The sequence below is a fragment of the Halichoerus grypus genome, chromosome 14 (assembly GCF_964656455.1).
Source record: "Halichoerus grypus chromosome 14, mHalGry1.hap1.1, whole genome shotgun sequence".
Lineage (NCBI taxonomy): Eukaryota > Metazoa > Chordata > Mammalia > Carnivora > Phocidae > Halichoerus > Halichoerus grypus.
Window position 1 is genome coordinate 90,885,988 of NC_135725.1, and position 25,923 is coordinate 90,911,910.

The 25,923-nt window shown below is 57.2% G+C and overlaps 2 protein-coding genes across 6 annotated transcripts in view; both read right to left on the reverse strand.

Moving 5' to 3' along the window:
• Positions 1-4,758, reverse strand: part of SARDH (sarcosine dehydrogenase) — a 60,070-nt gene extending 55,312 nt beyond the window's left edge. The window contains exons 1-4 of the mRNA XM_036108447.2: positions 4,529-4,758; positions 4,122-4,176; positions 1,878-2,225; positions 552-730 (exon numbers count right to left, since the gene is read on the reverse strand). Of these exons, the coding sequence (XP_035964340.1) occupies positions 552-730; positions 1,878-2,196 (498 nt within the window). The 5' untranslated portion in view covers positions 2,197-2,225; positions 4,122-4,176; positions 4,529-4,758. The remainder of the gene's footprint in view (positions 1-551; positions 731-1,877; positions 2,226-4,121; positions 4,177-4,528) is intronic.
• Positions 4,759-13,889: 9,131 nt separating this feature from the next.
• Positions 13,890-25,923, reverse strand: part of VAV2 (vav guanine nucleotide exchange factor 2) — a 169,518-nt gene continuing 157,484 nt past the window's right edge. For 2 of the 5 annotated variants that reach the window (XM_078061992.1, XM_036108490.2), the window contains exons 23-28: positions 25,036-25,152; positions 23,478-23,565; positions 22,323-22,446; positions 21,452-21,538; positions 20,362-20,516; positions 13,890-16,170 (exon numbers count right to left, since the gene is read on the reverse strand). In XM_078061992.1, coding sequence (XP_077918118.1) covers positions 16,123-16,170; positions 20,362-20,516; positions 21,452-21,538; positions 22,323-22,446; positions 23,478-23,565; positions 25,036-25,152 — 619 coding nt within the window. In that variant the 3' untranslated portion in view covers positions 13,890-16,122. The remainder of the gene's footprint in view (positions 16,171-20,361; positions 20,517-21,451; positions 21,539-22,322; positions 22,447-23,477; positions 23,566-25,035; positions 25,153-25,923) is intronic. The other 3 variants (XR_013443880.1, XM_036108513.2, XR_013443881.1) reach the window with 3 other exon arrangements.

A 25,923-nucleotide genomic window follows, 5' to 3' on the forward strand; every position in this document is an offset into this window, starting at 1 on the left:
CCTGAAAAGGGGCAGGGGCCTCTCAGCAGCTGGGGACTTGGGCTCCAAGGCTGGGGCTGAAGCTTCGCTTGGATGCCTCTGTCCCAGCCAGTGAGCCAGCTAGGGGTTAGGAAACAGCACCCCACCCCAATCCAAGGATCAGCAGCAGCATGAGCCTCTCTCCCAGTCTCCTGGACAACGGCCCTCCCCAGGCCTGGAAGTGGGGGGGGGGGGCAGGGGCGTGGGAGAAGTGTGGGCACTGCCTCCTGGGGGTGCGATTTCATAAATATCCTGTCTGCCGTGAGCATGGAGCACAGTGGCCGAATAGCCCCATGTACTGGGCCTCTCCCACGTCCGCTCCACAGTATGGTCCCATTTTAAAGGTGGGAAGGCCGAGGCTCAGGGAGGCATGGCCACTTGTCCCAGGTGGCCCAGCAGCAAGGGCATCTGGGTCTGATGGTGACCCAGATCGGTCAGAGCTCCTTCCCCGAGCCCTGCTGCCCCAGCCCCCCCAGGACAGGGAGCACCCACGCCACCGGGAGCTCTCCACCTCTGGCGGGGGCCACACCCACCGACATGAGCCTCTTGTACTCGTCCAGACGCTGCTGGTTGGATGCTATGAACAGGCCCCCATTCTGGATCCAGCCTGTGTGCAGCCCCGTCTCCTCCTCCAGGTCACGGCTCACCACGCGCCGCGTGTGGGCCAGAAGCTCTACCTCCACGTCACTGGGCCGCAGCTGCCACAGCAGGCCTGGCCGGGAAGGCGAGGGGCACCGTTAGCCCCCCGCCGTGCCTCCCCCTTCCCCACCGCAGCCTGGGGCTCCTGAAGATCAGGCAGAGGGCCTGGGTCTTTCTCTGCAGCCCTCGGGGAACTCCAGGAGGTTGATGAGCCAGAAATCACAGGGTCAAAGCTGATTTGAAGACGGGCTTTTGGCCCCTGGGCAGCTCACACGGTGGTAACATCGGGGGTCCCCTTTATCGAGCCCTTACTGTGTGCCAAGCCCGGGCTGAGCCTGTCACAGGGCGACAGAGCATCCCCAAGAGGGAGGCACGATGATTTTAGAGTGAAATTAGATGGCACCAAACAGTCCCACACCCAAGACAACAGAGCAGGTAGTGATGGGGCCGGGACCCCAAGCCAGGACCCGCTGAAGCCCATGTGTACACCGACCCCCAACAAAGCTGCTCCCTTCAGAGCGGAGTCTGGGGGGCAGGCGGCCAGGGCCGAGGCCGGTGTAACCGTGAGGGGAGAGGCCTGCTGGCCTGGCTGGGATGGGACAGCGGGAGGGCAGAACGGTGGTGTACAAGGCATGTGATGTCTGAACCTCTTCCCAGCTCCACGCTCCGTGACCTCACGCTGGTAGCGCGACATTAGCAGAGGTGGGAATGTTTACCCCACCGAAACTGCAAACTTCACCCAGCTCCCAGGGTTAAGGCAGAAGGGTGGCTGCCCTGGCGACATGCACACAGTAGGGGCTTACTACATGCCCACTGCTTAGTTAGGAAGATGAGGATCATGGACGCATCTGGTGCCCATGGAGGACACGGCTGTGCATCACCCGATGGCTCCTTCCCCCGTCCACGCTCTATGCCCGCCTGTGGACGCCCCTCAGCCCCAGGGGCTGCATCTGGGGAGGGGCTTCTGTTCTTGGAACAGACAGTTGCCTGGGCTCCCAGCTCTGGTCTCAGCTTTGCTCCCTCCTCCCCACTATGGCTCTTCAGAGACATGGGGGGCAAAGGGGGTCCCCCATCTGTCCGCCTTCAGATGATCCCTCATCTTTTCTCCGTGTCCTTCCTGCTCCTGCTCAGCTGCCTCTAACAAGCCTCTAGTCGTCACCCTGGAACTGTCCCCTCACCGAGTCCAGTCCCTCCTGGCCCCCGCCCGCCCTGGCCCCTACCCGCCGTGTGCCAGGTGGTCCCGGAGGTCAGCCGCTCCCGCTCCAGCAGCACTGCCCCACTCACGCCCAGCTTGGCCAGGTGGTACAGGGTCTGGCAGCCCAAGCTGCCCCCGCCGATGACCACCACGTTGGCTGTGCTGGGCAGGGGCCGGCTTGGGCCCTGGGCCACCGCCGAGGGGCCCTGGGCCTCTTTCAGGGTCCGCTGGTACGGCACGCTCTTCTCGGTGGTGGGGCCGGCTCGGCTGGTCAGCGCGCGCAGCCCCAGGTCCCGGCGAGGGCAGGCGGCGGCCACACGCAGGGCTCTGCTCAGCGAGGCCATGGGGACTCCGTGCTCAGCACCTCAGGGAGCTGGGGAGAGAGTCAGGGCTGGCTGGGGCGCCGAGGGGCGCAGTGGGGGCTGCACCAGGTGAGACCCAGGGACCACCCCCATACCCTCCTTCCTCCACTGCCTCCCCGGGGCCCCGATCGCTCCTGCACTCCAGCGTGCGTGTACTGAGGGCCTGGAGGCATCATCGGCTCTGGCCGGAAGCACGGCGACCTTGGTGGGAGGCAGAAGGTCCCTGCCTGCTCCTGGAGCTGGGCCCACAAGCTGGACCTGGGTAATCAGAGGCTCCTCACCCCCTCCCCTGTCCTGGGAATGTACATTTTGTCTCCCCCCAACCCAGCCCCCGGTTCCCACCATGGGAGCCACTCCCAGGGATGCAGGCTTGAGGGAGCAATGTGTCCTTGAGACCCTCTGGACGGTGTGCGGGACTGAGCCCCGTAAGGCCTCTGCAGAAACTACGATCTGGCAGCTGGGGGCAGAGAACTGCTCGTCTTCAGGCCCCAAGACAAGCCTTGTAAGCAAGACCCCTTGCGGGCTAACCCTGCCACCTGCCTTTCTGGAGTGGCCTGCCCCCTGTCCCGTCTCTCCTTGCCCTCCAGGGGCTGATGCGGACAGTGAACGGGGCTGTGACAGAGTGTGGGTACTAGAGAGCTGCAGGGGGCGAGGTAGAGGGAAGGGGCGGGATGCGGTCTGGGAAAGTAGGGTCACCCGTGAGGGAGGCCAGGGAGGAGGGCAGGGGATCTGAGAGCTGAGGTCAAGGAGCTCAGGTCTCAGGGGGGCCCAGGACCCAGAGAAATGACTGTGAGAATGGGAGTGGGGGAGGGGTAGGCTGAAGGGGGAGGGGGTTTTGAGAGCCCCTGGGGCTCAGACAATTCCCTGGGGTGTCTTCCCGAGTGCCTGGCCCCATGGGTCTGCGTTTGAGGACGAGCCCCTGGCACAGCCGTGTGCTGGTGGGACAGGCGGAGGGCGGGGGGGACCGAGGAAGGTGGCAGTCCTCAGGGCGCATCACCTGGACACAGACGGGAGCGTGGGAGAGGAAGCCGTGTGCATGGGTAACCCCCTCCCTGCCCCTCCACCTCCTCCTCCTCCTGTGTCCCCCAGTGGCCTTCAGGGCTCACCTGGAATCCCCCCTCCTTCAGGAAGCCCTCCCAAGCCAGAAAAGTCTCTTAATTACAAGAAAGTGACAGGAAGTCCACCTCCTAAGGAGTGAAGGTGCCAGAGAGGTGTCTCCCTGGGGGTGTGTCCTGCCCAACCTGGGGAGGAAAGGAAACGCAGAGGGGCCTCCTGGGCCCACTTCCGGGGTCGGCAGAACAAGTAAGAGGGATTTAGTCGTGAATCCACCTGCATTAATAGCCATGACTGATATTAATGAACTAATTAACCTGAAGAGTCGACCTCTGTTTGCAAGAGTGTCCCGCACGCCAAATAAAAGATGCTCTCAGTGAGCACCCCTATGACTGCTGTCCCCATTTTACAGGGCAGGAGACCAAAGTACAGGAAGGCCCTCCAAGGTGGCCGAGGTCACAGGGCCGCTCTGTGGCCCAGCTGGGGAGCAAGGCCAGGCCCAAGCACAGCCCAAGCCTGCAGGCTCTCCCAGGGCCTGGTTTGGGGCGGGGGAGGTTGGGGGTAGCCGCCAACTCACTGGGGGGTATGGGGGTGAGGGGCCCAGCGCTCAGGCTGGTCAGGGCTGCCCACCCCCCCAACACACACACAGGGAACCCTCCCAGGTGAGTGGGGGCAGAGGAGGGGCAGAGAGCTGTGATGTGTAAGGCTCCGCAGAGGAGGGGTTGGGGGCGATGGGGCATCTCAGTCCCTCTACCACCCTTTGCCCCCACGGTCTGACAGCCCACCTGCCCTTCTGCTCGCAGAGGTGCCCTGGGCACAGGTTGGTGCACCTCTGGGCCTGTCTCTGTCCTTACCTTTCGTCCTCGAAGTTCCCTAATCGTCCAGGAGCCCCCAGGAGTGGTGTCCTACCTGCGGAAAGTCAGCGTCACGTGGTTGCAGGCACGGTCAAGGCCGGGCACCTGCCCCCCTGCCCCCACCCGCGCTGCCCAGCGCTCCTGCTCGGCCTCTGGCCCCGCCTCCCTCCCTCCAATCTCGCTGGAGCCACTGGCCCCAGAAGCGGCCAGCTGCCCCCTTCCTGTGCTCTGATGGGACCGGCTGGGGGCGCCCCTACCGCCAGAAGCAGCTGCTTCAACATTAACTTGCTCTCCTGCCCCTGCAACTCTCGTGGCCCGTGCGTTACCAGGGGTGAGGGTGCAGGACAGCCCAGGCCGCGGGGGGGGGGGGGTGAGGGACGGGGTTGGGGCTTGAGCGACAACTTCACCTGAGCCGTGAAGCAGGAGCCAGAGGAGCCCCCCTCAAAGGCTGTGGGGCGAGGGAGGCTGATGCAGAAAAGAGCTGGCCCAGCCTCCGCCCGGTGAAGAAGGCCAGGGTGGGTGCCCAGGCCCCTGCCACGCACCCGGGGACCCGAGGTCCTGCCCACCCAGCAGATGGTTACTGCCGCCAGAGGCCGAGAGAAGTCCTGGCCCGCCTGGGGCCTGTCCCAGCCCCGCCCGCCCGCAGGGGGAGGGCCCGGGCCCTGCTCCTCCCCCGGGCGTACCTGGGCCCCCAGAGGCCTGCCTGTGCCCGGCCGGGGGCTGCAGGGTGCCGGACCCTCCTTCCCTCCCAGCGGCGGCCCGGCCGGAACCCCGGCCCCTGGCCCCGCCCCCGGCCCCTCCCCGGCCGCACCGCCAGCCCCTGTCACCGCCCACCGCCAGCCCCTGTCACCGCCCACCGCCCGCCCGGGATGCCCCGCCCACCGCCTGTGGCTTCTCCCAGGCCCGGGCGGCAACGCGGCGGGCTGCACAGCAGGTCTGTGAACGGGGGTGATGGGGCGGGTGACCTCACTCCCTTATCTCTGAAACGGGTGGCCCCGAGCACCCCTGCTTGCCTCTGCCCGTCTGTGCTCCCTGTGCCCCGAGCTGTGCGGTGGGCCAAAGTGCTGGGTAAGCAACAGGGTTGTGCCAGGCCCCGTGGCATCCTGCGGGCTCCTTGGCGAGGTGAGGCAGGGCCCCAGCTAGCACCTGCCCGTCCAGCGGCAGCTTGTTCGCTCCCGGGCAGGGGTGCTCACTGCCTTCAGAAGCAAGCCAGGAAGTCCGGCCGTCTGCATCCCGCCCTGCAGAGCTCCTGGCTCCCTCTGTCGCCGTGTGAGAGGTCCCCCAGCCTCTGGTTTGCCATGGCAGGGTGCCCTGCTTCCCAGGCCGGGAACGCCTGCCTCCATTTGACTGCTGGGGGCACTGGGACCAGAGAGGGCAGCCAGCGTGCCTTGGGCCACACAGCAAGCTCTGGGGGCCGAGGGCATTCCGTCTATGCCCAGAGGAGACGCCCAGAGGAAATGCAGGAACACTGCGTACCCGTAGCCCTGGGTGTGCGAAGCATCAGAACAGGTGTTGATATAAAATTGGACCTCCTCCCCCACGGATCAAAGAAAGAATTTAAAAATTAGCAATAGAGTAATGCTGGCTACTAAGAGTAGGGAAATAGCAGGAGCGACACACTGTAATTAATGCAGATGAGATAAAAAATTATGCTCTTATTTGCGTTCTTTATTTCAATTTCTTAATTGTCCGACCATCTGTCTTGCTGTCAGTTTGTCTGTCCTCTACACTTACTGAGCACCTACTGGATGCAAAGCACGGCTAGAAGACCCAGAGACAACTAAGAACCCTTGAGGGGCTCCGGGTTCAGGATCAAGACGGATTTGGGACGGGACAGAGGGCGAGGCGGCCATGAGGCTGGCTGTGACGGGGCGCTCCCAAGCAAGCTGCCCCTCCTTGCAGCACTTTGAGGAGGTGGCCCGGGCTCTGGCCTGGCCAGGTGCTGCTACCATTCTCAGTCCCCCTCATGTGGACAGAGACTGTCACTCACTCCCCAAGGAAGGCTGCCCCACCAGCATGAGGCTTTCCTGGACGGTGCATAGCCTGGTCACTCTGCAGAGAGGGGGCCTGGCCAGCAGCCTGGGGCCAGCCCTGCACTCACTCGATGCAGTGAGGGACGGGTCAGGGAGGGTGAAGAAGGAGCGGGGCTGCACCCCATCAGAGCCCTAGACAGGAGGGGCACGGGAGAGGGACACAGGGGTCCCGGCAGCTCCAGGGCAGCAGCCAAGGCAGCCCAGACCTCTCCCGGCCCCGCACTCAAAGATGAGCAGCCGGTGCAAAGTTGTCCCAAGCCGAGCGAGCGGCACAGTCGCCCTTGGACTTTGGACAGGGGCGGTGGCTGGAAGGCCGGGCCTGGCTGTGGGTCAGCGCTGTAGGAGATGTGATCGATCAGCCCTGCTCAGGCCTGGGGGGGGGTGGGGGGTGGGGGGAATGGGCCACCTCGTCTCCCCTGGGTGTCGGAGGGCCCGGCTCCAGAGGTGCGCAGGCCCCAGCCAGGGACACTGAGGCAGGCTCCTGCTGCCAACCTGCCGTACCAGCTTGGGCCCAGCCTCAGTTTCCCCATCTGGGAGGTAGGGACTATAACCCCTGCAGTGTCAGTTTTTGGGAAGTTTTGTAATTTATTTATTGTATATTATCTACTTTTGGTGCACTTTAAAGGAAACCGTGGCACAAAGGGAAGTCCCAGTCGACCCTTGAGGGTGAGGGGTTACCTGCGGTCCAGCAGCCCGCCCCCTGCCCATGGACCCTGGCCCTGGACCTCCCCTGTGGCCTGCCCCCTGGACCCTGGCCCTGGACCTCCCTTGTGGCCTGCCCCCTGGCCCTGGACCTCCCCTGTGGCCTGCCCCCTGGACCCTGGCCCTGGACCTCCCCTGTGGCCTGCCCCCTGGCCTGCAGGCACCTGGCCCAGCCTCCTCCTTCCCCCGCGCGGCCCTCTCCACAGGCCCCGGCCGGCCCCCCGCCCCCGCTGCTGGCCCGGCTTCCAGGACAGAGCGAGGCGGCTGCAGGCCGCCCTCTGGGCAGACATCCAGGGGGCTGGGCCAGGGGAAGAGGCTCCTCCACCGAGCCCTGTGCGTGGCCCTGCCAAAGAGGAACAGTAAATACCAACAGGGCAGCGCTTGCTGACATCTGACCCAGCGGGAGGTGGCGCCCGGCCTGGCCCCCGGGGCCTCTGCGAGGTGCCCTGAGGGCCCTACGGGGAGGCAAGCAGCGTGCTGAGCATTTTACACGTGTCCTCTCAGAGGAGAGAAATGACTGTGGCAGAACATAGCCAAGGGGGGCCAGACCCGGACAGTTCTACGAGCAGGGAAGTTTCCAGAACAACTTTGAGGGCTGGAATTACACTTCTGAGATTTTATTTTTCCAATAAAGACCCTAAAAACACTATATCGACTACCCCCATGCTTTCATGAGGACAGGATGTTTCATCACCTGGGGCTCAGTGGTGGTCCCTCTCCAGAGGCAGGGTGCCCCCTGCCCCCTCCCCACACACTCAGGGCTGAGGCCACCTGGACGCAGGTGTCTCCAGGAATGGGAAGCTCGTGTCCCTCGACCCCTGGGACACACACAGCGGGGGTAGGCAGCCTCGTGCAGGGCCCGGGGCCCCCACTTCACCCGGCGACTGGCCCCACAAATTATCTGTGGGTGCAGCGACGTGGCAGGTGGAGCTGGTCGCTCCCGCTGCTGAGTTCGAGCGGGGCCCGGCCGGGGATCAGCCCCCCGGCATCAGGCACCACAACTGTCCAGTGGGGAGACAGGACGCATCTTTGGAGGACCTTCCTGCCGAGGGTGCTGGGAGGCGAGGGTGGGGAAACAGTGACCACGGGCACGAGACCCCACCACCACCACCCGGCCCCCCAGCCCGTTCAGCCACACCCTCCAGGCTCTCACCCCGGCCGCCCAGGGGCAGGAGGCCTCCCCCAACCCCCCATGATTCAGGCTGTGCTTACATCTTCCTATGTGTTACCCTGGAGATTTCCTCTAAAAATCCAGATTTGATCTTGAAAATCTTTGATCTTTCAAAATCTTGAAAAGCTGGGACACACAGGCCGGTCTGGGCCCAAACCCTAGCCAGAGGCACTTAGATGGGCCTGTTTTGTCCAGTTGGTCACTGTCCCTACCCTGTCACTTTGCCCTTTCACACTCCCTGCTGGCCTCTGGGAGTTTTGCTTTTTCAACCCCTGACCCGAACCCCCAGGCATTGTCCAAGGTAAAGACAGCTTCCTCTCTCCCGCTCCGGGGCGGGGGACCAGAGCACCCCAAAACAATCCAATCAGGGGGATGTGAGTCTTGCTGTGAATAGAGGGCAAGAGGCCTGTGCAGAGCTGTCCTTGGCCCTGGGATCTGAAAGCCCTCTAGGTGCTTAGGTGAGGGGAACAGCTCACGGTGGTCGGTGGGGGGCTTGGTCACCCCTAGGCAGTCAGCCCTCCAGGACTCTGAGCCTTGCGGGGAAACATCGCCCCTGGCGGCTACATGTGAGTACGACACCCTGGGAGAGCTGGACCCCGAGTTTGGGGTGCAGTCCCAGGACAGGGACCTGCCCAGAGAGCGACCCCACAGGCAGGCTGGAAGGTGGATCCCCACTGGGACCAACAGCCTGGGCTCAGAGTCTGGGCTCACACTTTTCTCACGGAACACGCCCCTGGCAGGGAGCTTCCTTCCTGATGGCTGTTGGCTTTGTCTCGGTTTCCGGGAGCAGTGTAAGACGTCCCCTTTCCTAGTAGGATGTGTCCATTTCTCCCTATAATTCGGCCAGTTTTTCTTTTATATTTTAAGGCTATGTTGTGAAGTCTATTAAGCTCCAGGATTGTTCTAGCTTCACATTTAATTGTCCCTTTTTATCATAAAATAATGGACCTCTTTGTCCAGTGGGGAGCGTTGGCTGATGTCTTTGGTTTAAACACTCTCACCAGGGCCAATGTCAAGCTGCCAGTGAGGAGTCACTGAATCTGGAGTTGGAAAGAAGGACACAGGACCGGCTCTTGGGAGCCGGCACGAGCTGGTTCCGACGTACCACATTTTTTACACATAAGAATGCTTTCTGCCCCAAAGTGCTTTATGTCTGATACCAACAATGGTCTCTCTGCCTTCTCTGACACCTGCCTGGTGCACCTTTTCCCATTGCTCTGCTTTCAATATTTCTGTGACATGATGTCTCAGTGGTGTCCGGGACATTCCTACTTTGGAGTGTGACACAAAGCTGTGACCTTTCCCAAATGGTGACAACAGCTTCCCCAGGAGCTGGTGGAGCCGAGCGCAGGACCCACAAACAAGAGGCTCTCACCTGGCCAGGCTGCCTGTCTCGACCCTGGGAGTACGATTTGCCCCTTTTCTGCTGAGCCTGCCAAGCTCACTAACCAGGGAGGGAAACAGATGCACGCATGCAGCACGTGGGTTAGGGTTTAGGGTATAGAGGGGGTGTCAGAAGAGATTTCTTCTCCTAAGAAACAAAGTATGTCAGACCAAAAAGTCACCAGGCTCTCACCTGGCCAGGCTGCCTGTCTCGACCCTGGGAGTACGATTTGCCCCTTTTCTGCTGAGCCTGCCAAGCTCACTAACCAGGGAGGGAAACAGATGCACGCATGCAGCACGTGGGTTAGGGTTTAGGGTATAGAGGGGGTGTCAGAAGAGATTTCTTCTCCTAAGAAACAAAGTATGTCAGACCAAAAAGTCACCGAGGCAGTTGAAATAAAAACCTCTGTTCTCTTCCAAGTGTGCATGGTTTGACCCCCTTACACGACACAGGTGTAGCTCGCTTATGTGAGTGAATGGAGGATTATTCAGGGTGCTTTTCAGATTCCAAGTAGGCTTGGACCGTGGAGAATCTGAGAAAGCTCAGCATTCTTTTCCCCATGAATCAAGATTATTCATCCGTCAGCAAGACATGCCTCAAAGGGGTCTGACCACCTGTCTTTGCCCCGCAGACCCCTCATGGTCATGGGTCTTCGTCGGCAGAGGCTATTCACCTCCCTGCCTTCCCCATTCTCTCATCCTTTTAGGGTAATCAGACCCAGAATAAAGACTACCTTTCCCAGCCTTCTTTGCAGCCCAGGTATGGCCATATGACCAAGTTATGGCCAATGGGAGTTAGTGAGTGAAACTTTCAGAAGGTGTTCTTCAAAAGAGATGGTCATATCCCTTCCCTGTCCCTCTCCTTCCTATTGGCTGGAATGTAGATTCAGGGGCTGGAGCTGAAGTCCCATCTTGGACCATGCGGTGAACTTGTGAGGGCACACCCAAGGGACCAAAAAAACCCCAGAAAGACCTGGGTCCCTGACACTGTTAGCCAGTCTACCCAGACTGTTAGGTGAGCAAGAAATAACCATCTCTTGTCTTATAGGCTATCACCCATGGCCAGATCGTAATCCTAACAGACCAAGGCTTACATTGATTGGTGCGGGGCTGCAGAGCACTGTGGCTGGGGGTCCTGCTGCTCCCATCTGATTACAGCTCCAACAGCACATTAAGTGTCAAGGTGTGGCATGATTATCCAGAGAGAATTCCAGGTGAGTAAAACTCCCACATAGATCCCATGGGCACCTGCGGGTTTTCTTTTTCTAGGGAAAGTGAAGGACCAAAACTAAATTGTTAGGGAATATAAGCAAAACAGCCATGACCAAAGAATAGGAGTCCAAGTTGAACTCACAAATGTTGTAAAATCTTATCATGGGAGCTCCCCACCACCATCCCCTCCTCCAACGGTGGAGACAAGTCACAGGAGGACAGAGCCATTGGAACAAGAACTGCAATTTCAAAACCCTGTAATTTGTGCACATTTAATACGTTTGTAATTTTCTACTTGGAAAAATTACATTTTAAATAGATAATTTGAACATGCTTAACGGAGACATAAAACTTTTGTTCAAGGAATCAACGTTTTGTTTCAGCCTGAAAGAAGGAAAGCCTACCTCCAGTCCTTGGCTCTTGTAATACAAGCTGTCAAGGTCACCAATTTCAGTTCAAGTTCAGTTTCAGTAGTATACTACAAGTTGTGTTATCAACTATCTTTATCCTTTTAAATTTAAGAATAAATTTGAAAAAAAAATGAAAAAAAAGAATACATTTGCAATATTTTATAATTTCCTTGAATTTCTTTTTTGGTTATTAATTATTTAGAAGTATGTTTCTTAATTTGCAAACATATGGATGTTTCTTGTGTATTTTTTATTACTGACTATTCTTTTTTTTTTTTAAGTAGGCTCCATGCCCAGCGTGGAGCCCAGTGTGGGGCTTGAACTCATGACCCTGAGATCAAGACCCCGAGCTGAGATCAAGAGTTGGATGCTTAGCCGAGTGATCCACCCAGGCGCCCCTTCATTACTGATTTCTAACGTCACTCCTCATGGTGAGTGAGAGAAGCTAAACTATAGGATTTGAAATCCATTGACATCTGCTTTCTGGGTCAGTGTGAGGTAAATCTTCATGGAGATGATGTGTACTCTGCAAGAGGCCACAATGTTCTCTATATGGAATAGCTAATTATGTTATTCTACTCTCTATCCTTACTTCTTCTTGTTTCAATGTCTGCTTGACTTTTTAGTTACAGAGATAAAGAGAAAAAGTTGTATTAAAACCTCCCATCTATGATGGTGGGTATGTCTCATTCTTTTTGTTCTTCTGTCAATTTTGCTTTATGTATTTTGGGGTTCTATTATGAAAAGCATACTAGTTTAAAACTGATGTTTTCTAATAAATGAGAACTTTATCATTATGTTGTAAGCCTTTTAAAACTCTAGTGACACCTTTTGTTTGTTTTGCTCTAAAATCTATTTGGTATGACATTAAGTTTTAAATTGTCTACATTCGTGATTTTTTATCTTTGGAAGTCCAGGGTTAACCATTCTGTGTTAATTTGTCCGAGGGTATGGTATGCCTTTGTATTCTTTTATTTCTGGAAAGCTAACAAACCAATCAAAATCTTTGTCCCATTCTGTGATTTTGGTTTTACCCATGTGTGTTAATTTCCTTTTCATGATGGAGGTGTTCCTCGAGATCCCCAGCTTTGCACAGGAATCCAGTTCCGGCTCCTGGCCTCCCAGGTCCTGGAGCCAATGCTTTGAGTGTTGGAATCCCTGGTCTCAACCCCAGAGGGCCTGAGATCCTAGCAGCCACCTTGGTGTTGGCTCCCAATATCTGCTCTGGCTTTGTGTCTCTTCTTTCTGGGACAGGTCACCTTGTTCCAAGCTCAGCCTCTTCTATTCTCTGGTGTTTTATACGGCATTCTTATATTTGTGGTGCAGGAGTGGAGAGAGGGGTCTACCTCACCTCCAAAAGTGGGTGGTTCCCATGTCTTGTCCAGGGAACTTCCCTAAAGCTCCACACGGCGGCCTCTGCAGTGGCCCTACCCAGGGAAGTCCACTTTGTCAGAATTAAGGGGCATGATGCCTTGGTGCCCTGAGAGCCCTATGGGCATCAGGCCCTCTGACCAGAAGTGTGCAGCTCTGAGATGCTTTCCCACGTTCTGGGGTGACCTCAGGCAGACACGCTCCTCTTCCCTCCTGGCCTCTGCCCCCATCCACACAGGGGCCCTTGAGCAGGCCTGGGGCTTCCCACCCTTCCTGGGTCTGGACCGCACAGCAGGTGCTGTTGAGGCTCTCCCTCAAAGCTCCCCAGCCCTCCCAAGTCCACCCACACTTCCCCTCCAGGCACCATGGCTCTCTGCTTCTTGGCCTGGGGCTCTCTCCAACTTGCTCAGCCCTGCTAAGGGCAGCCGGGGACCACTGGCCCAGGGAATGCTGAGCAAGTGTCTGGGTCTCACGTGGGCGTGAGAACTCAGAGCTGGAGCTGGCTCTCGGGGGAGGTGGTGTTGGGACAACCAGGCCTCTCGGGGCCTCATGCCTGAGAAATTTGCTCAGAGAGGGGGCTGCTCCAGAAAAGGCAGGCCTCCCATCTGGTTCTCAGGGGCATCAGAGTGAGCCAGACTCTGGGGCTCTGGGTCCCGGAGACCAGGGCTGGGGTGGGATCCACCATTCTCTGGGTCACCTCAAACATCTGTACTTGTCTCCCTGGTTTACAACAAAATCTGACACTTGCTGAGCGCCCACACAACTCCAAGTCTAGTGAGATCCTCACAACTCTGATGTGGATCCTGGGGGCTGGTCACCCACCCCAATGGTATTCTTCTGTCTCCTCAGTAATAGGGAGGAAGTGTGACCATGTGTTCAGCTCAAGTCCTGCAGTCCCCATCTTCCACCACAGCCAGGAGTGGCCATATGCCTCAGCTCTGGGTAAGGAGGGGAAGGGAAGCACTGTGTTGACCTCTGCCTCTGCCCGCAGCCTTGATGGCAGGAGCTCCAGCAGCCACCTTGGACCATGAGGCCACAGCAAGGATAGAGGCACATGATGAAGAGGGGAGGAGCCTGGGGTGGGGGGGTGGGGCACCAAGCCATCCCTGCTCTACCTTGTCTGGACTGCTTCTCCATAAGGGAGAAATCAATCTCTGCCTGACTAGATTTTCTCTATCATAGGCCACAGACCCACTCTCCAGAGAGAAGTATTATTTTTTATCTCCAACATACACATATAAAGAAACAGGCTCAGGAGCTGAAGGACGTGCCTGAGCGGTAGGGCTAGGGTTGAATCTCCCCCAAATGAGAAGACAGCGGCATTGCCTCTGACGGCTGCTGGAGGGTCCCACGGGACACTGGGCCAGCTGGGAGGAGGCTGGGCCACCCCCAAGGCCTATGCCTGATCCAGGCCACTGTATCCTGGGCTGACAGTGTGTGGGTGGGGCGGTCTCTGCCGGACACACACAGAAGCCTCCAGCCACACTGCAGAAAAGAACTTAGGTTTATTCGCAATAAAAACTGTGGTCTGAAAAAACCTAGTGGCAAATGTACAGTTCGTGTTCCATTTGGGGTCGTCACCAGCTGTGGGACCCCCAGATCCCTGACCCGCATGCATCGGGCTCCTAAGTGTTCACAGCTAATCTCAGGCCCCAGGTCCAAAGCCCCTAGAGAGGGCCTCCCATCTCCTGCTGAAACCACCCGCTTCCCAGCCTGCCCCGGCCCGCCTCCCCTCCTGCCTCATGCAGTGCAAAACCAAACCAAACCAAATACATGTTTCAAAACAAACAAGAACAAAACAAAACATTCACAAAAACCAGGGTTCCGACTTCTGTTCCCTCGGTATTCCTCGTGGTCGTGATGACTTGTTTCATGATGACCTCAAATATACATCATTTTCTTGCTATTATAAAATATCTTCCTTATTATTCACAGATATAGAATGGGAGCTTTGGATGAAATAATTACAAACTGTTTTCTTCCCTTAAAAAACAAACAAGCCAAACCAAAAACAAAACAACAAAACAGAACCCTTTTGACAACAGTAAACACGAAAGGGCCTGGCTGGTTCTCCCCCCGACCCCAGGCTCGTGGCTGGGCCGGCCGAGCCCAGGGTTGTACGCAAAGTGCTGGGTGCACCCTGATGATGGGGACTGGGGGCTGCTCTCTCCGAGACCAGCTCTTTCCTTCCCGGGATCCCCTTGCCCCTCTGGCCCAAACACGATCCTGTTCACCCTGGCTTCTCAAGCCTCTGCAGGCCACCTTCTCTCTTGGCCTTGCTGCTAACTGTCCCCACCTGCTCCCCACCACCTCCCCATTCCGGGACATGGGGCCTGTGAGCCGAGCCCGGAGGCCACACGGCTGATTTCGGAGGAAGCCCAGGAGTGCAGAGTGGCAACCAGCACCCACCCCAGTGGGGGCTAGCCTTCCCCACGCCCGGCCTTGCCCAGTCCCCTCCCCTGCACAGGGCAGGGCAGCTGACCAAGGTACAGGGGACACGTGTAGCCCGGGTTTCTCCAGCATCTGTGGCACAGAGCCTGCAGGGAGACAATATCCCTAGGTCTGATGCAATATCCAGGCAGAGTAAAAGGGTCTGGACAAGAAAGCCAGAGCTCAAAAGGCCAGGAGGAGTCAGGAGGGGGAGTTCGGGGGTAAGGCCACCCCCAAGAGCACTTATTTCGAGCTGGCCACGGGCCCAGTTCATGGGCTGCAGGGGGAAGACTTGCCAAGGGCTAGAACTAACATCCTGTGCAAAAGCTGGGAAGACCCTCAGGAACCACCTTGCAGGACACAAGAGTCCCAGAGGGGCCACCTGCTGGGGGGCGCTGGGGGGGGGGCCTCCTCCCGGAGGGGAATGTGAGCAGCAGAGCCCGAGCGAGGGGAAAACTCTGTTTTCTTCTCACCCATATCAGGATTTACAAAAGGTGTATCCACCTGGCAGCAGGACAGGACAGACACACGCCTGGGATTCAGGGCAAAGAACAGTACCATTGACTGGGGAGCAGGGTCGGCAACTTCATCGTTCACTAAAGCTCCCTCCTGAGAGAGGGACCTGCCCTGGGTGGTCTCTGCACCTCGCTAGTGCAGAGGGCCATGAGGAGGTCAAGGGGCCCGCACAGACCCCCTAGCAGTGCTCTTTTCTCCTACATCCGAGCACAGCTGGAGCTGAGTGGGGCTGACCAGGGGCTGCAGCAAAAGGCCTGGCTCTGGTCCCTTCTGACTCTCTAGGCCCAGAGCTTCCCCCTGGGAGCAGCAGAAAGCAGGCAGGCTGAGCATCAGGGCTGAGCAGAAGGGGCTGGGGGAGGGTCCCCTCTGCTGTTCAAGCCCTCCCTGGGACGGCACCTGCTGTTCAAACCTAGGCTCCTGAATGCTGTCGCAACAGGACAGAGGCAAGATGAACTCCGGCCTCAGCTGTCACCCAGAGCCTGGCTCAGAACACCACCGGCGCTCCCCCTCCTCAGCACTCTGGCGGTGGCAGCCACAGCGGGGCCGGCCCAACTCGCCTCTATGTACAAGTAGCGTACCCAGGACAGGCCACCGAGGGCAGGCGGATGGTGGGCCAGTTCGCATTTAGGATTCTGAACACCCTCCCCATCCCTATGGGCTGCTGAAGACGGGAAGGTTGGCGGGCATGTCCCCTCTGTGTCATGGGGCTAGAGACAGACTTCAGAGCTGGACTCTTCCAAGAAAACCCACGAGTCCTGTCCATGTTGTTGCCATCACTGGATGCCCTCCTCCTCTACGTATGTTGAAGGAAACCAGCCGATCTGAAAAAGATGGCAGGATACATGAGAGTGTGTGTGCACGTGTCTGCACCAATGTCGGGGTGAGGCCAGCATGGAAACTGGGGATCCTGCAAAAGATTGTTGAGTTCTTCTAAGCCAAGAAGCCTGGTGGAGCTGCGGCCCAGGGTAGGAGTGACCCCCAAATGCACCAGCCCAGAGCAGTTCACAATGACCTGCTCTCCCTCAACCTGGCAGCCAGAAAAAAATTAAATCCTCCCTGGAGGAAAATAACACCATCCCAAGCCTCAGTGGTGTTTTCTTCACAAGCTCATCATCCAGTCAGGATGCAGTGACAGAAACTAAGAGAAAACGCAGGTAACAGAAATCAGTCTACAGGTCATTCAGGGATGGGAATCATCAGTCAGGAAATGTAAATAACTGCAACATATATGTTTCAGGAAACTGAGGATAAAGCATAAAAATTTACCAGTGAACTGAAACCAGAAATCAAATAGAAATCCTAATGTGGAAAATATGACTGAAATTGAGAACCCAATAGAATTTAGCAACAGATTAGACAGAGCAGAAGAGAGTGCTCGGGAACCGGAAGACGGGCCAGTGGAAAGTAGCTGGATGGGAAATAAGGGAATGGGTGAAAAACAGGTAAAAGAAGGTAAATAACATCTGGGTCATGATGAAACGAACTGACGCTCATGTGAATACAGCCCCCGAAGGAGAAAAAAGAAAACAGAGCAGGTACACTGTTTGAAGAAATGTCCAAAACTGATGAAGGACATCAAGCCACAGATTTTAAAAATCTCTACAAATCTCAAGCAAACTGAATACAGAGAAAACCGCGCCCAGGCACATTATAGTAAAACTGATAAAAACCAGAGTTTTGTTTTTGTTTTTTTTAATATGTAAAACTGGGAGTAATAGAGACATTTCCTGCAGAGGAGCAATGTTAAGAAGTTGGCTGGCTCTCGGGGCACATGGGTGGCTCAGTCAATGAAGCATCAAACTCTTGATTTTGGCTCAGGTCATGATCTCAGGGTGGTGAGATCAAGCCCCGAGTTGGGCTCCGTGCTGGGCGTGGAGCCTGCTTGAGATTCTCTCTCACCCTCTGCCCCTCCCTGCCCTTTTAAAAAAAGTTGGCCAGCTCTTTACAGAAACGATGGAACCAGGACAATGGAATGATATCCCCAAAGTGCCAAAATAAAATACCTGCTAGCCTCAAATTTATCCCCTAGAGAATACTATTTGAAAATAAGCTCAACATGATTCTTCACAAAAAGGAAGCCGGTCTCACTGGAGGGATGACTGACCCCACCCCCTGGGGGATGACCAAGAGAAGAGAAGGGTGTTCCTTACAGTAGAATGTCCCCTAATAAGTGCTAAAGAAACAATGGCTGGAAAATCACTGTTTTTCAACCATGATACGAATAAGTGATGAGACAAAATTCACCAATGAATGATAATGATAAACTAGTAGGTGAAAGTTTAATGTGGAACAGGATATTTAATAATTTCAAAGTATTACCCTGAAGATTACTGATTAATTACAGTCACTTCACAGTGGAGAGACTCAGCAGATATCACCTTAACCAAATGATCAAAATTAATGTCACAATAATAGGACAAACTGACCTTATATACCGCTGGATAAGACACTACAGTACTGAAAAGGATATAACATCTGCATTATGTTCCCACTGAAAATACATAATATATAACCTAATCACGAAGAAATATCAAACTTAAATGGAGGAAAAGTCTACAAAAATAACTGACCCGTACTCTTCAAAAATGTCAAAGTCATGTGAGACCAAGAAAGGCTGAGGATTGTTCTAGAACAAAGTTGAGGGCCATAGCAAGTAAATGCAATTCATTTAGGTAGACAAGACACAGTTGGGACAACTGGTGACATCTGAATATGGACCGTGGATTAGATAATCATATTCTGTCAAAGGGGAATGTCTTTGATCGTAGGACACTGAAGTACTAAGGGGTTTAGGGGGGAAGGATAGGACTTCTGCAATTTACTATCGAATGGTTAAGAGAAAAATAAGCAGAGAGGGAGGGAGAACACAAATGATAAAGCAAACATGCAAACCATTCTTAATTGGTAAGTCTGGGCATGTGAGAGCTCTTTGTGCTACAGCAACTTTTCTTTAGGTTTGAAATTGTGTCAAATACATTACAAATGTTTTATAATGAGAACATAAAAAAAGAAAACGAAATAAAGAGGTGTTCAGATCCAACAAAAACTAAGAATTTATTAGTAGCAGACTCACACTAAAAAACATACCTAGAAGAGGGAATTTCAGGCAGCAGGAACATGATTTTGGGTGGAAATACAAGAAAGCATGAAGGAATGGGGAGCCCTGGGAAAGGTAAATAGGTGGTAACTCTAAACAAACACTAACTGCTTAAAACAAAAATAATGTCTCATGGGACTGAAAAATACATAGAATTAAGATACATGACGACACCTGCACAAAAGTTGGGAGGAACATGAATACAGTCAAAAGTTGTAAGGTCTTTGCATCATCCAGGAAGTAGTAAAAGTACTAATTTAAAATGGGCTCTCAGAAGTCAGAGTGCATGCTATAATCCCTAAGGTATTAACTCCTAAATAATAGGAAAAGAATGGCCACCAAGGAGCCAGGAAGTAGAATAGAAAAAAAAAAAAATACTGATTAATTCAAAAGTAGGCAAGAAAAGAGGAAAAAGAAGAAATGGATGTGACAAATAGAAAATAAACAGAAAGATGACAGATTTAAATCTAAGCAGCTCAGTAATCACAGTAAATGTAAATGGGCTACATACACATTAAAAGGCAGAGACTGTTAGAACAGACTAGCTCAGGGACGCCTGGGTGGCTCAGTCGGTTAAGCGTCTGCCTTCGGCTCAGGTCGTGATCCCAGGGTCCTGGGATCGAGTCCCGCATCGGGCTCCCTGCTCCGCGGGGAGCCTGCTTCTCCCTCTGCCTCTGCCTCTGTCTCTCTCTCTCTGTCTCTCATGAATAAATAAATAAAATCTTTAAAAAAAAAAAAAAAAAAAAAAAGAACAGACTAGCTCTAAAAACTCTGTTTAAGATAACATTTTATCTTATATCTCCCTTAAATATAAGGATACAAAAAAGTTGAAAGTAATGCAAGAGAGAATGAAGTCTGCCACATACAACACTAACTCCCCCCCACAAGAAAAAGTTGGCTTGCTCGAACAACACAAAGTCGACTTTAAAGCAAGAAGAATTGCCACAGACAAAAAGAAACACTTCACAACAGGGTCAAAGCAACAGGAATATCTAGTAATACTCTAAGCCAGTAGTTCTGAATCACCTGGGAAACTCGTCTATTCCTGACCTTCAGGATCTGGGTGAGGAGGACCCAGGTATGTGCTCATTGAATTACAGCCCCAGGTACCTCCAGTGCTGGCGCCCTAAGGGTCACTTTGAGAGCTAGTGGTTCAGCCCTCCAGGTCAGCTGCCCAGGACTCGGTGGCCTCACACTTCTGAAGGGATGTGGGGTGGAAAATGGATCTGACCCCAGGCCTCCAAAGGGCAGCCAACATGCTAGGTGGAGGCAGACCAGCTCCCGCCACCTGGCCACGGAATGGTGGGCAATGGGAGCCAAGGCAAGCCGACCCTCCACAGCCCAGCGTGCCTGCCTGCAGGCAGCTGCAGCCCCAAGGATAGCTGGACGTTTCCAAATCTGCCCCACGTGGGGCTCCAGTATCCTGCTGGGTGAGTTCTGACAGAGACAGGTCAAAGCCATTGGGTCCAGACAGGGTGCAGGGATAAGGGGCCATAGAGTGTTGCAGGGTCACAGGGTGGACAGGGAGGAGAGAGTCCTCAGGAAGAGCATGAAGGGGCAGGGTGGGTGGGAACATGGTGTACCCCTTCCCATCTCCCCATGACATAGGTGAGGCCAGAGGACTCCTGGGCCCTGCTCGCATCCTGTGGTCTCTGCCTGCACAAAGGGCTTGGGTACACGCCAGTAACATGAAGAGTGCATACGAAACACATGGCCCTGCTGTGCCCACAGAGGACCACAGAGCAGGCCTGAGCCCAGATACAGCGTCAGATGGGCCTGGATCCAGCTCCAACCGGGGCAGCTCGAGTCTGTGGCTCAGGGGGTGTGGGCATGGTGCTGGGGCAGGCTGCACTGAGATGCCAGCCTGCCCAAACCCGGCCCGCAGGCTGAGCCAGGCCATGTCTGCCCCACTTACCCGTCCATTGGCCTCGCCCTTCCACCAGCCCTGGTCCCCGCCAATGCGGCTATAGATCTTCACCACGTCGCCTTCCCGCAGCGAGAGCTCCCGCATGTCCCGGGCGGCAAAGTTGTACCTGGCCACGGCCGTGCCAATGACACGGGGCGTGAACACTGTTGGAGGAGATGGGCAGGGTCACACAGCTGGCGGCGGGGCCAAGCGTGGACCCCTGGTGTCTGGCCCCCTGTGCAGGGAGGAGGGCTGTCTGGTAGAAAGGCTCCGAAGGCACAGACTATTCTCCTATTCCGCCCAGCCCCACAGGCAATGGCCTCTTCGAGCCTCCCATGAAGGTGCTCGGAGCGGTCGCCAGCCACACTGGGGGCCGGCACAGCCGAGTGTGGTCATGGGCTCAGAGCAGAGGCCGGTGTTCTGACCACTGCAACTCCCCGCAGGGCCTCCCCCTGCATGCCTGGTGCACAAGTGCCACCTGGCCAGGGGTCAGCTGAGTGACCACTGCCCAGCTCCCAGCCTGCACTCTGATGGAGCACCTGGAGCCAGACCCCAGGGTCCCGGGGCCTGACTTCCAGATCCCCAAACCAAACCAGACACCTAACTAGACCAGCTCAGTGGGGGGCCCCAGAGCCCTGTTGAGCAGGGGACAACATCCGTGATGGAGGGGACACACACAGGGGCTGGGGAGGGGCTCTGACTCTGGCAGCGGAGGGCCACGCAGTCGGGGCCGACTGACACCCCGTCCCCCTTCCTCCAGGGCCCGCCCGGTGGGGCCTGCCCGATCCGCTCCCGCCTTCGCCCCGAGGGTGGCCGCCCAGCTGTTTGCCGCTGCCAGAGGGAAAGCTCTCAACAAGCCAGGAGGGACAGGGCTGCCAAGCTGGGGAGTGGCCAGTGGGGTGCACGAGTCTGAGAGGTGACAGCAGCGAGGGGGGCAGCGCCAAGCCTGACCGCATCCTCAGCCCTGCCCTGGCGGCCGGCCCCCCCGTCCCTGGCCCCTCGGCCCCGGCCCCGCCCCGCGCCGGGCTGCAGGCCGCTGCGGGTGCTGCAGGCGGGGGCTGCAGGCCGGGCCCCCCCACGCCCCGAGCGCCAGCGGTACCTGACCAGAAGGGAGCGGAGGAGCCCTGAGAAGCAAAGCTGAGGCCCTGAGGACTGAGAAAAGAAAAGTTGTAGGAGGCGCAGGAAGCTGCAAAGAGGCGAGAAAGCACGTGAAAGCGGGCCCGTGCGTGCCCAGGCGCGTGCAGGCAGGGTCAGGGCGCGGGGGCCAGGCCTGCCCGGGGCGTGCGGGGCGCAGCCTGGCGGCCTCCGAGCTGCCCCTCCCACCGCCTCTCTGGGCCTGTTCCCTGGAGAACCTGGACCACCTCCTCCCAGCGGGCGGCTGGCTCCAGGGTCTCGGAAACCACTCCTGCAGGGAGCCCGGCCTCTCGCCCCGCGCACACCAGCTGCCCGCTGAAGGCCCACTGTTCCTCTCCTGCCCTGCTCTGGCCGGCGGCTGGGGACGCGGGGTGGTGCAGCGGGCAGCCGTGGGCTCGCCCTGCCTCTAACTCCCGGTGGGCCTGAAGCAAGACGCCCCCCTGTCCTGAGCCGTGGAGCCCGGCCCACAAACGGAGGCACCAGCTCCAGCTCCCTCACAGTGAAGGCCCCCAGGGGGCTGGGGCGCAGGGAGGGATCTAAGGACAGATGGGACCTGCCCTGCTCTCTCCCCATGCTGACTCTGGGCATGGGTGCCAAGGCCCGGAGCGGCCATTCAGAGCCATTCAGAGCCTGCACTCCCCGCCTGTCCCGCAGACCAGCCAGGACACCCCGGCTCAGGAGGGGGCTGTGATGGATTTCTGGGGATGGGGACGGGGAAGGGGCTCCTGGCCTCGGTCCCACAGAAAGCCTTCCTCAAGGGCAGGGAGGCGGTGAAGCCAGGGCCGTGGGAAATGGGCAGAGTGAGCGCTGGTGTGCCGGGCAGGTGCGGGCATTACCTGGGGACCGGCTGGAGGCCCTGGAGGCCGCGCGCTCCCTTGACTTGTAGGGGTACTTGAGCGTGGTGTCCAGCTGCTTGAAGCTCTCCTTGAGCGAGTGGCACTGGTAGTACTCCACCAGCTCCTGCGGGACACACGCGCTCGCCGGTGCTCTCACCGCCTCCAGGCAGCCCTCCCAGGTGCCCTGGCCTCCCTCTCCCTCCTGTTTCACTTGGCACTCGTCCTCTCCGCCCAGCACCCCACCCAGGGTGGGTGGTCCGGGTCGCAAAGACCTCTGAGCCAGCAGTCTCTCTCCAGCAGCTGCTCAAGGAAAATCAGGGGTGAAAGCCAAGACCGGCAGTCGGAGGCTCGCCGCAGCGCTTTCTGATGGAGAAAGCCTGCAACCCCACGCGCCCGGCACCAAGGAAGGGCTTCCCGAAAAACCAGCAGGTGCCAGCGACCGGCTGCTGTGTGGCTACGGGTCCGGAGAGGAGAGGGCTGTGCCCACGGCGAAGTTTATCACGTTGAAAAGCAGGCTGACAGCACAGTGTGGGCAACGGTTTCGTTTGAAAACCGTGATATAAACCACACCTAAGCTATTCTTCGAGGTCGGGAGGACTCACCCTGAAATGTTAACACTGGGGTTGGGGGCGGTGGGAGACTGTGGATACTTTTTACTTTGTGCTTTTCTGCGGCCACAGTGGGCCATGTAAGGGCTCAGGTGCTCGAGTCAGATCCTCTCGGTACACGTAATGCTCGTAAGTTAGGAAAGATGCCACAGGTCTCACTTTAAAATCGTGTGAAGAAGGCCTGTGCTTTTACCTGCATTCTGGCTGGGGAGGGGGGCGGCGGGGGCGTGTGGGAGCTGGGCTGTAGGGATGCAGGCAGGGCAGGCGGGCCCTCCCCTCACTGTCCACCAGGGGAACCCTTCGGGGGCAGAAGTCCCAATGCGGGGGCTGTCATGAGGCCCGAACTGTCCCGAGGAGCCCTCCAGACCCATTTCCTTGGATCCCCCCCAGTGATGCAGAAGCCCCACCGGGCTCTTGGCCCTCTGTGAGCACGGCCTGCAGACAGCAGCATGCAGGGGGCCTCTTCTCTTGGTCTGGCGGCGGTGGGACCCCCGGGCCCTCCCCTGACCCCCATGGACCAGGCCACGGGAGCCACAGGATCACATACCAAGAGGCTTTCAAATTTCTTCGCTTCTGTGATGTGGATCCAGCTGTCCTTCTCCACCACCTTGATGTGTTTCACCTCGTCGTTGAACCTGGGTGGAGTGTTCGGGCCATGGAGGTCATGACTTAGGCCAAGCACAAGCCCAAGCTGCCCCCCACCATCCTCACCTCCTGGGCTTGCATCTTCAGGTCTCCATTCAAATGTGACCTTACAGAAAAGCCTCCTCATACCCCCTGCTCCCCAAATACCACTCCAGCCCCTCGCCGGCTGGTACGAAACCAGACAGACACCCCAAGAGAAGGAAACACACCAATAACCATTATGACTATAGATGCAAAAGTCCTCAGCAAACCACCAGCAAGCTGAATCTCTCCCCACGTGTATGCCTACATAAACCAAATATTTGAGAAGGACTCTGCACTACACCCAGTGGGATATTCCGGGAATGCAAGGTTGGTTTAACAACTGGAAATCGGTTAATGAAACAAACAACCGGCAGATAATCCAATCCGGCCAGCGGCCTCTCCTGGGGGAGCCTTTGTAGACCACCCACGGTTTCTCCAGGATTGAAAGTCAGCGGGGTGGGGGGGGTGCTCACCCCACCCCCAGCTCCTGAGCCGGTCTCAGCCCCACGGGGGAGCCCTGCAGGCCAGGCACCCAGAAGGTGCCGCGTGATCTCCCATCAGGTGAGTGCGGTCTCTGCCACTTCCCGGCTTGGTGCTGGCCGGCTGACCGCACCACGGACCTGCCCCTCGGCCCGCACTCCGCTGTCACTGTCCGTGATGCTCCCCGGGCCCACGACAGGTGTGCGGGAACCTCTGCTGGGGAGCAGGGCCTGCTCACCAGGGACCTGGGCCACGTCCAGCTCCTGCACTGGACATTGTCCTTTCCGATGCTGGTCTCCTTTGCTCCCACTACTTTAGAGCCAGTGGGCTTGTTTCACGCTCCAAGCATTTGTGGGATTCTGACCTCCAGCAGACCAGTGGAGGCCTTCCCCGGACACAGGCCACCCTGAGGGGCGGCAGTCGAGAGCTGACCAGACCAGACCTTGGGGGTCATCACAGCCAACAGCCCCTATTTGCTGGACGTGGGCTGCCAGGGGCCTGACCCAAGATGTCCAGTGGGCATCCTATGCCGATGGTGCCCAGCCACCAGGCAGACTCCTTCTTCCGAAGGGGTGGTGGCAGATGCACGAGAGGACAGCTTCTGGGCAGAGGACAACCAGATCAAAGGCCACTGGCAGAAGCCGCGAGGCCACAGTGGTGTGACCTTCCCATTCTCTCCAAAGCCCGCCAGCGGGGCTGCCGGGCCCTAACCCCCATAGTACCCTTGCCACAACCTGAAAAACGTGGGACCAAGCCCACCCCGTGGCTTTGGGCAGGGCCTTCACACGTGTCCCGGGCCAGCTACACTGTGCAGACCCACTGACAGGCTTTCGTCTCAAAAGGGTCCTGCTTAGGGCAATGAAGTCCATGGCCACCCCCACCCACGAGGGACGTGGGCTCGTGGTTCAGAGTGGCACTGGGGGAGAGGCCTCCCTGCTCCCCGGGCCACCACGTACTTGATGCTTATAGCAAAGCGCTCTGCCTCGGCCGGCCGCTCCCTGATTAGGTAGGTCCCGCTGCTGTGCGACTTGAGCAGGTTGTCGGTCTGCTGCCTTTCCATGTTGCCCGCAAACCTAGCAGGTGGGACGAGGCCGGAGGTTAACACTGGTACTGCCTGGAGGACCCCCAGGCCTCTGCAACAGCGCTGACGGGCATCATGAGCCACCTGAGCCCCTGCAGGAGGGGCACTCGTGGGGTGACATCGTCGTGGGGAAGAATGAGGCCCCCAGACCCCAGCCCGGCCCCCGGGAGCTTTCTACAGAACCTGGTCTGCAGGAGGGGCTCGAGCAACACGAGCATTAGAGCAAATTTCTAAGTTTTCGCTGTAGGAAAAGCAAGTCATAAACACTCATGTGTGGATTTTTTACTTTTGTTGCAACACACGGGAGCCCGCGGACATCAATGGGTTTTGCACAGACTGACAGACTGCCGCCTCCCTGAAGGGAAGCCACCCTGGAGAGAGCCAGGCGAGCCCCACTGCCCCCTCCCAAACAAACCCCTTACCACCTGCACCGCCCGCCAGGCCGACTGGGGACTGCGGTAAATAATGTGCAGCTGAGATAGAACCTACAGCCGGAAATGCAGCTTCTCTGTCACTCCCTCAAATGAAAATCACAGGCCTGTCCTGCACCCTCGACCCTGGACATGAGTGCGGGGAACACGGCACCGGGCGGACAGACCTGCGGCATCTCAGGCTTGGAGGGGAAGGCCAAGCCCAGGGGCGGAGGAGGCCAGGACCCCAAGGGCGCAGGTGTTGCACCGCTGGGCACAGGATGAGCCCCAGATGGAAACCTCAAGGCCAGATGTGCGTGGGGTAGGGGTTTACCGCCCCTGAGCCGCCCATG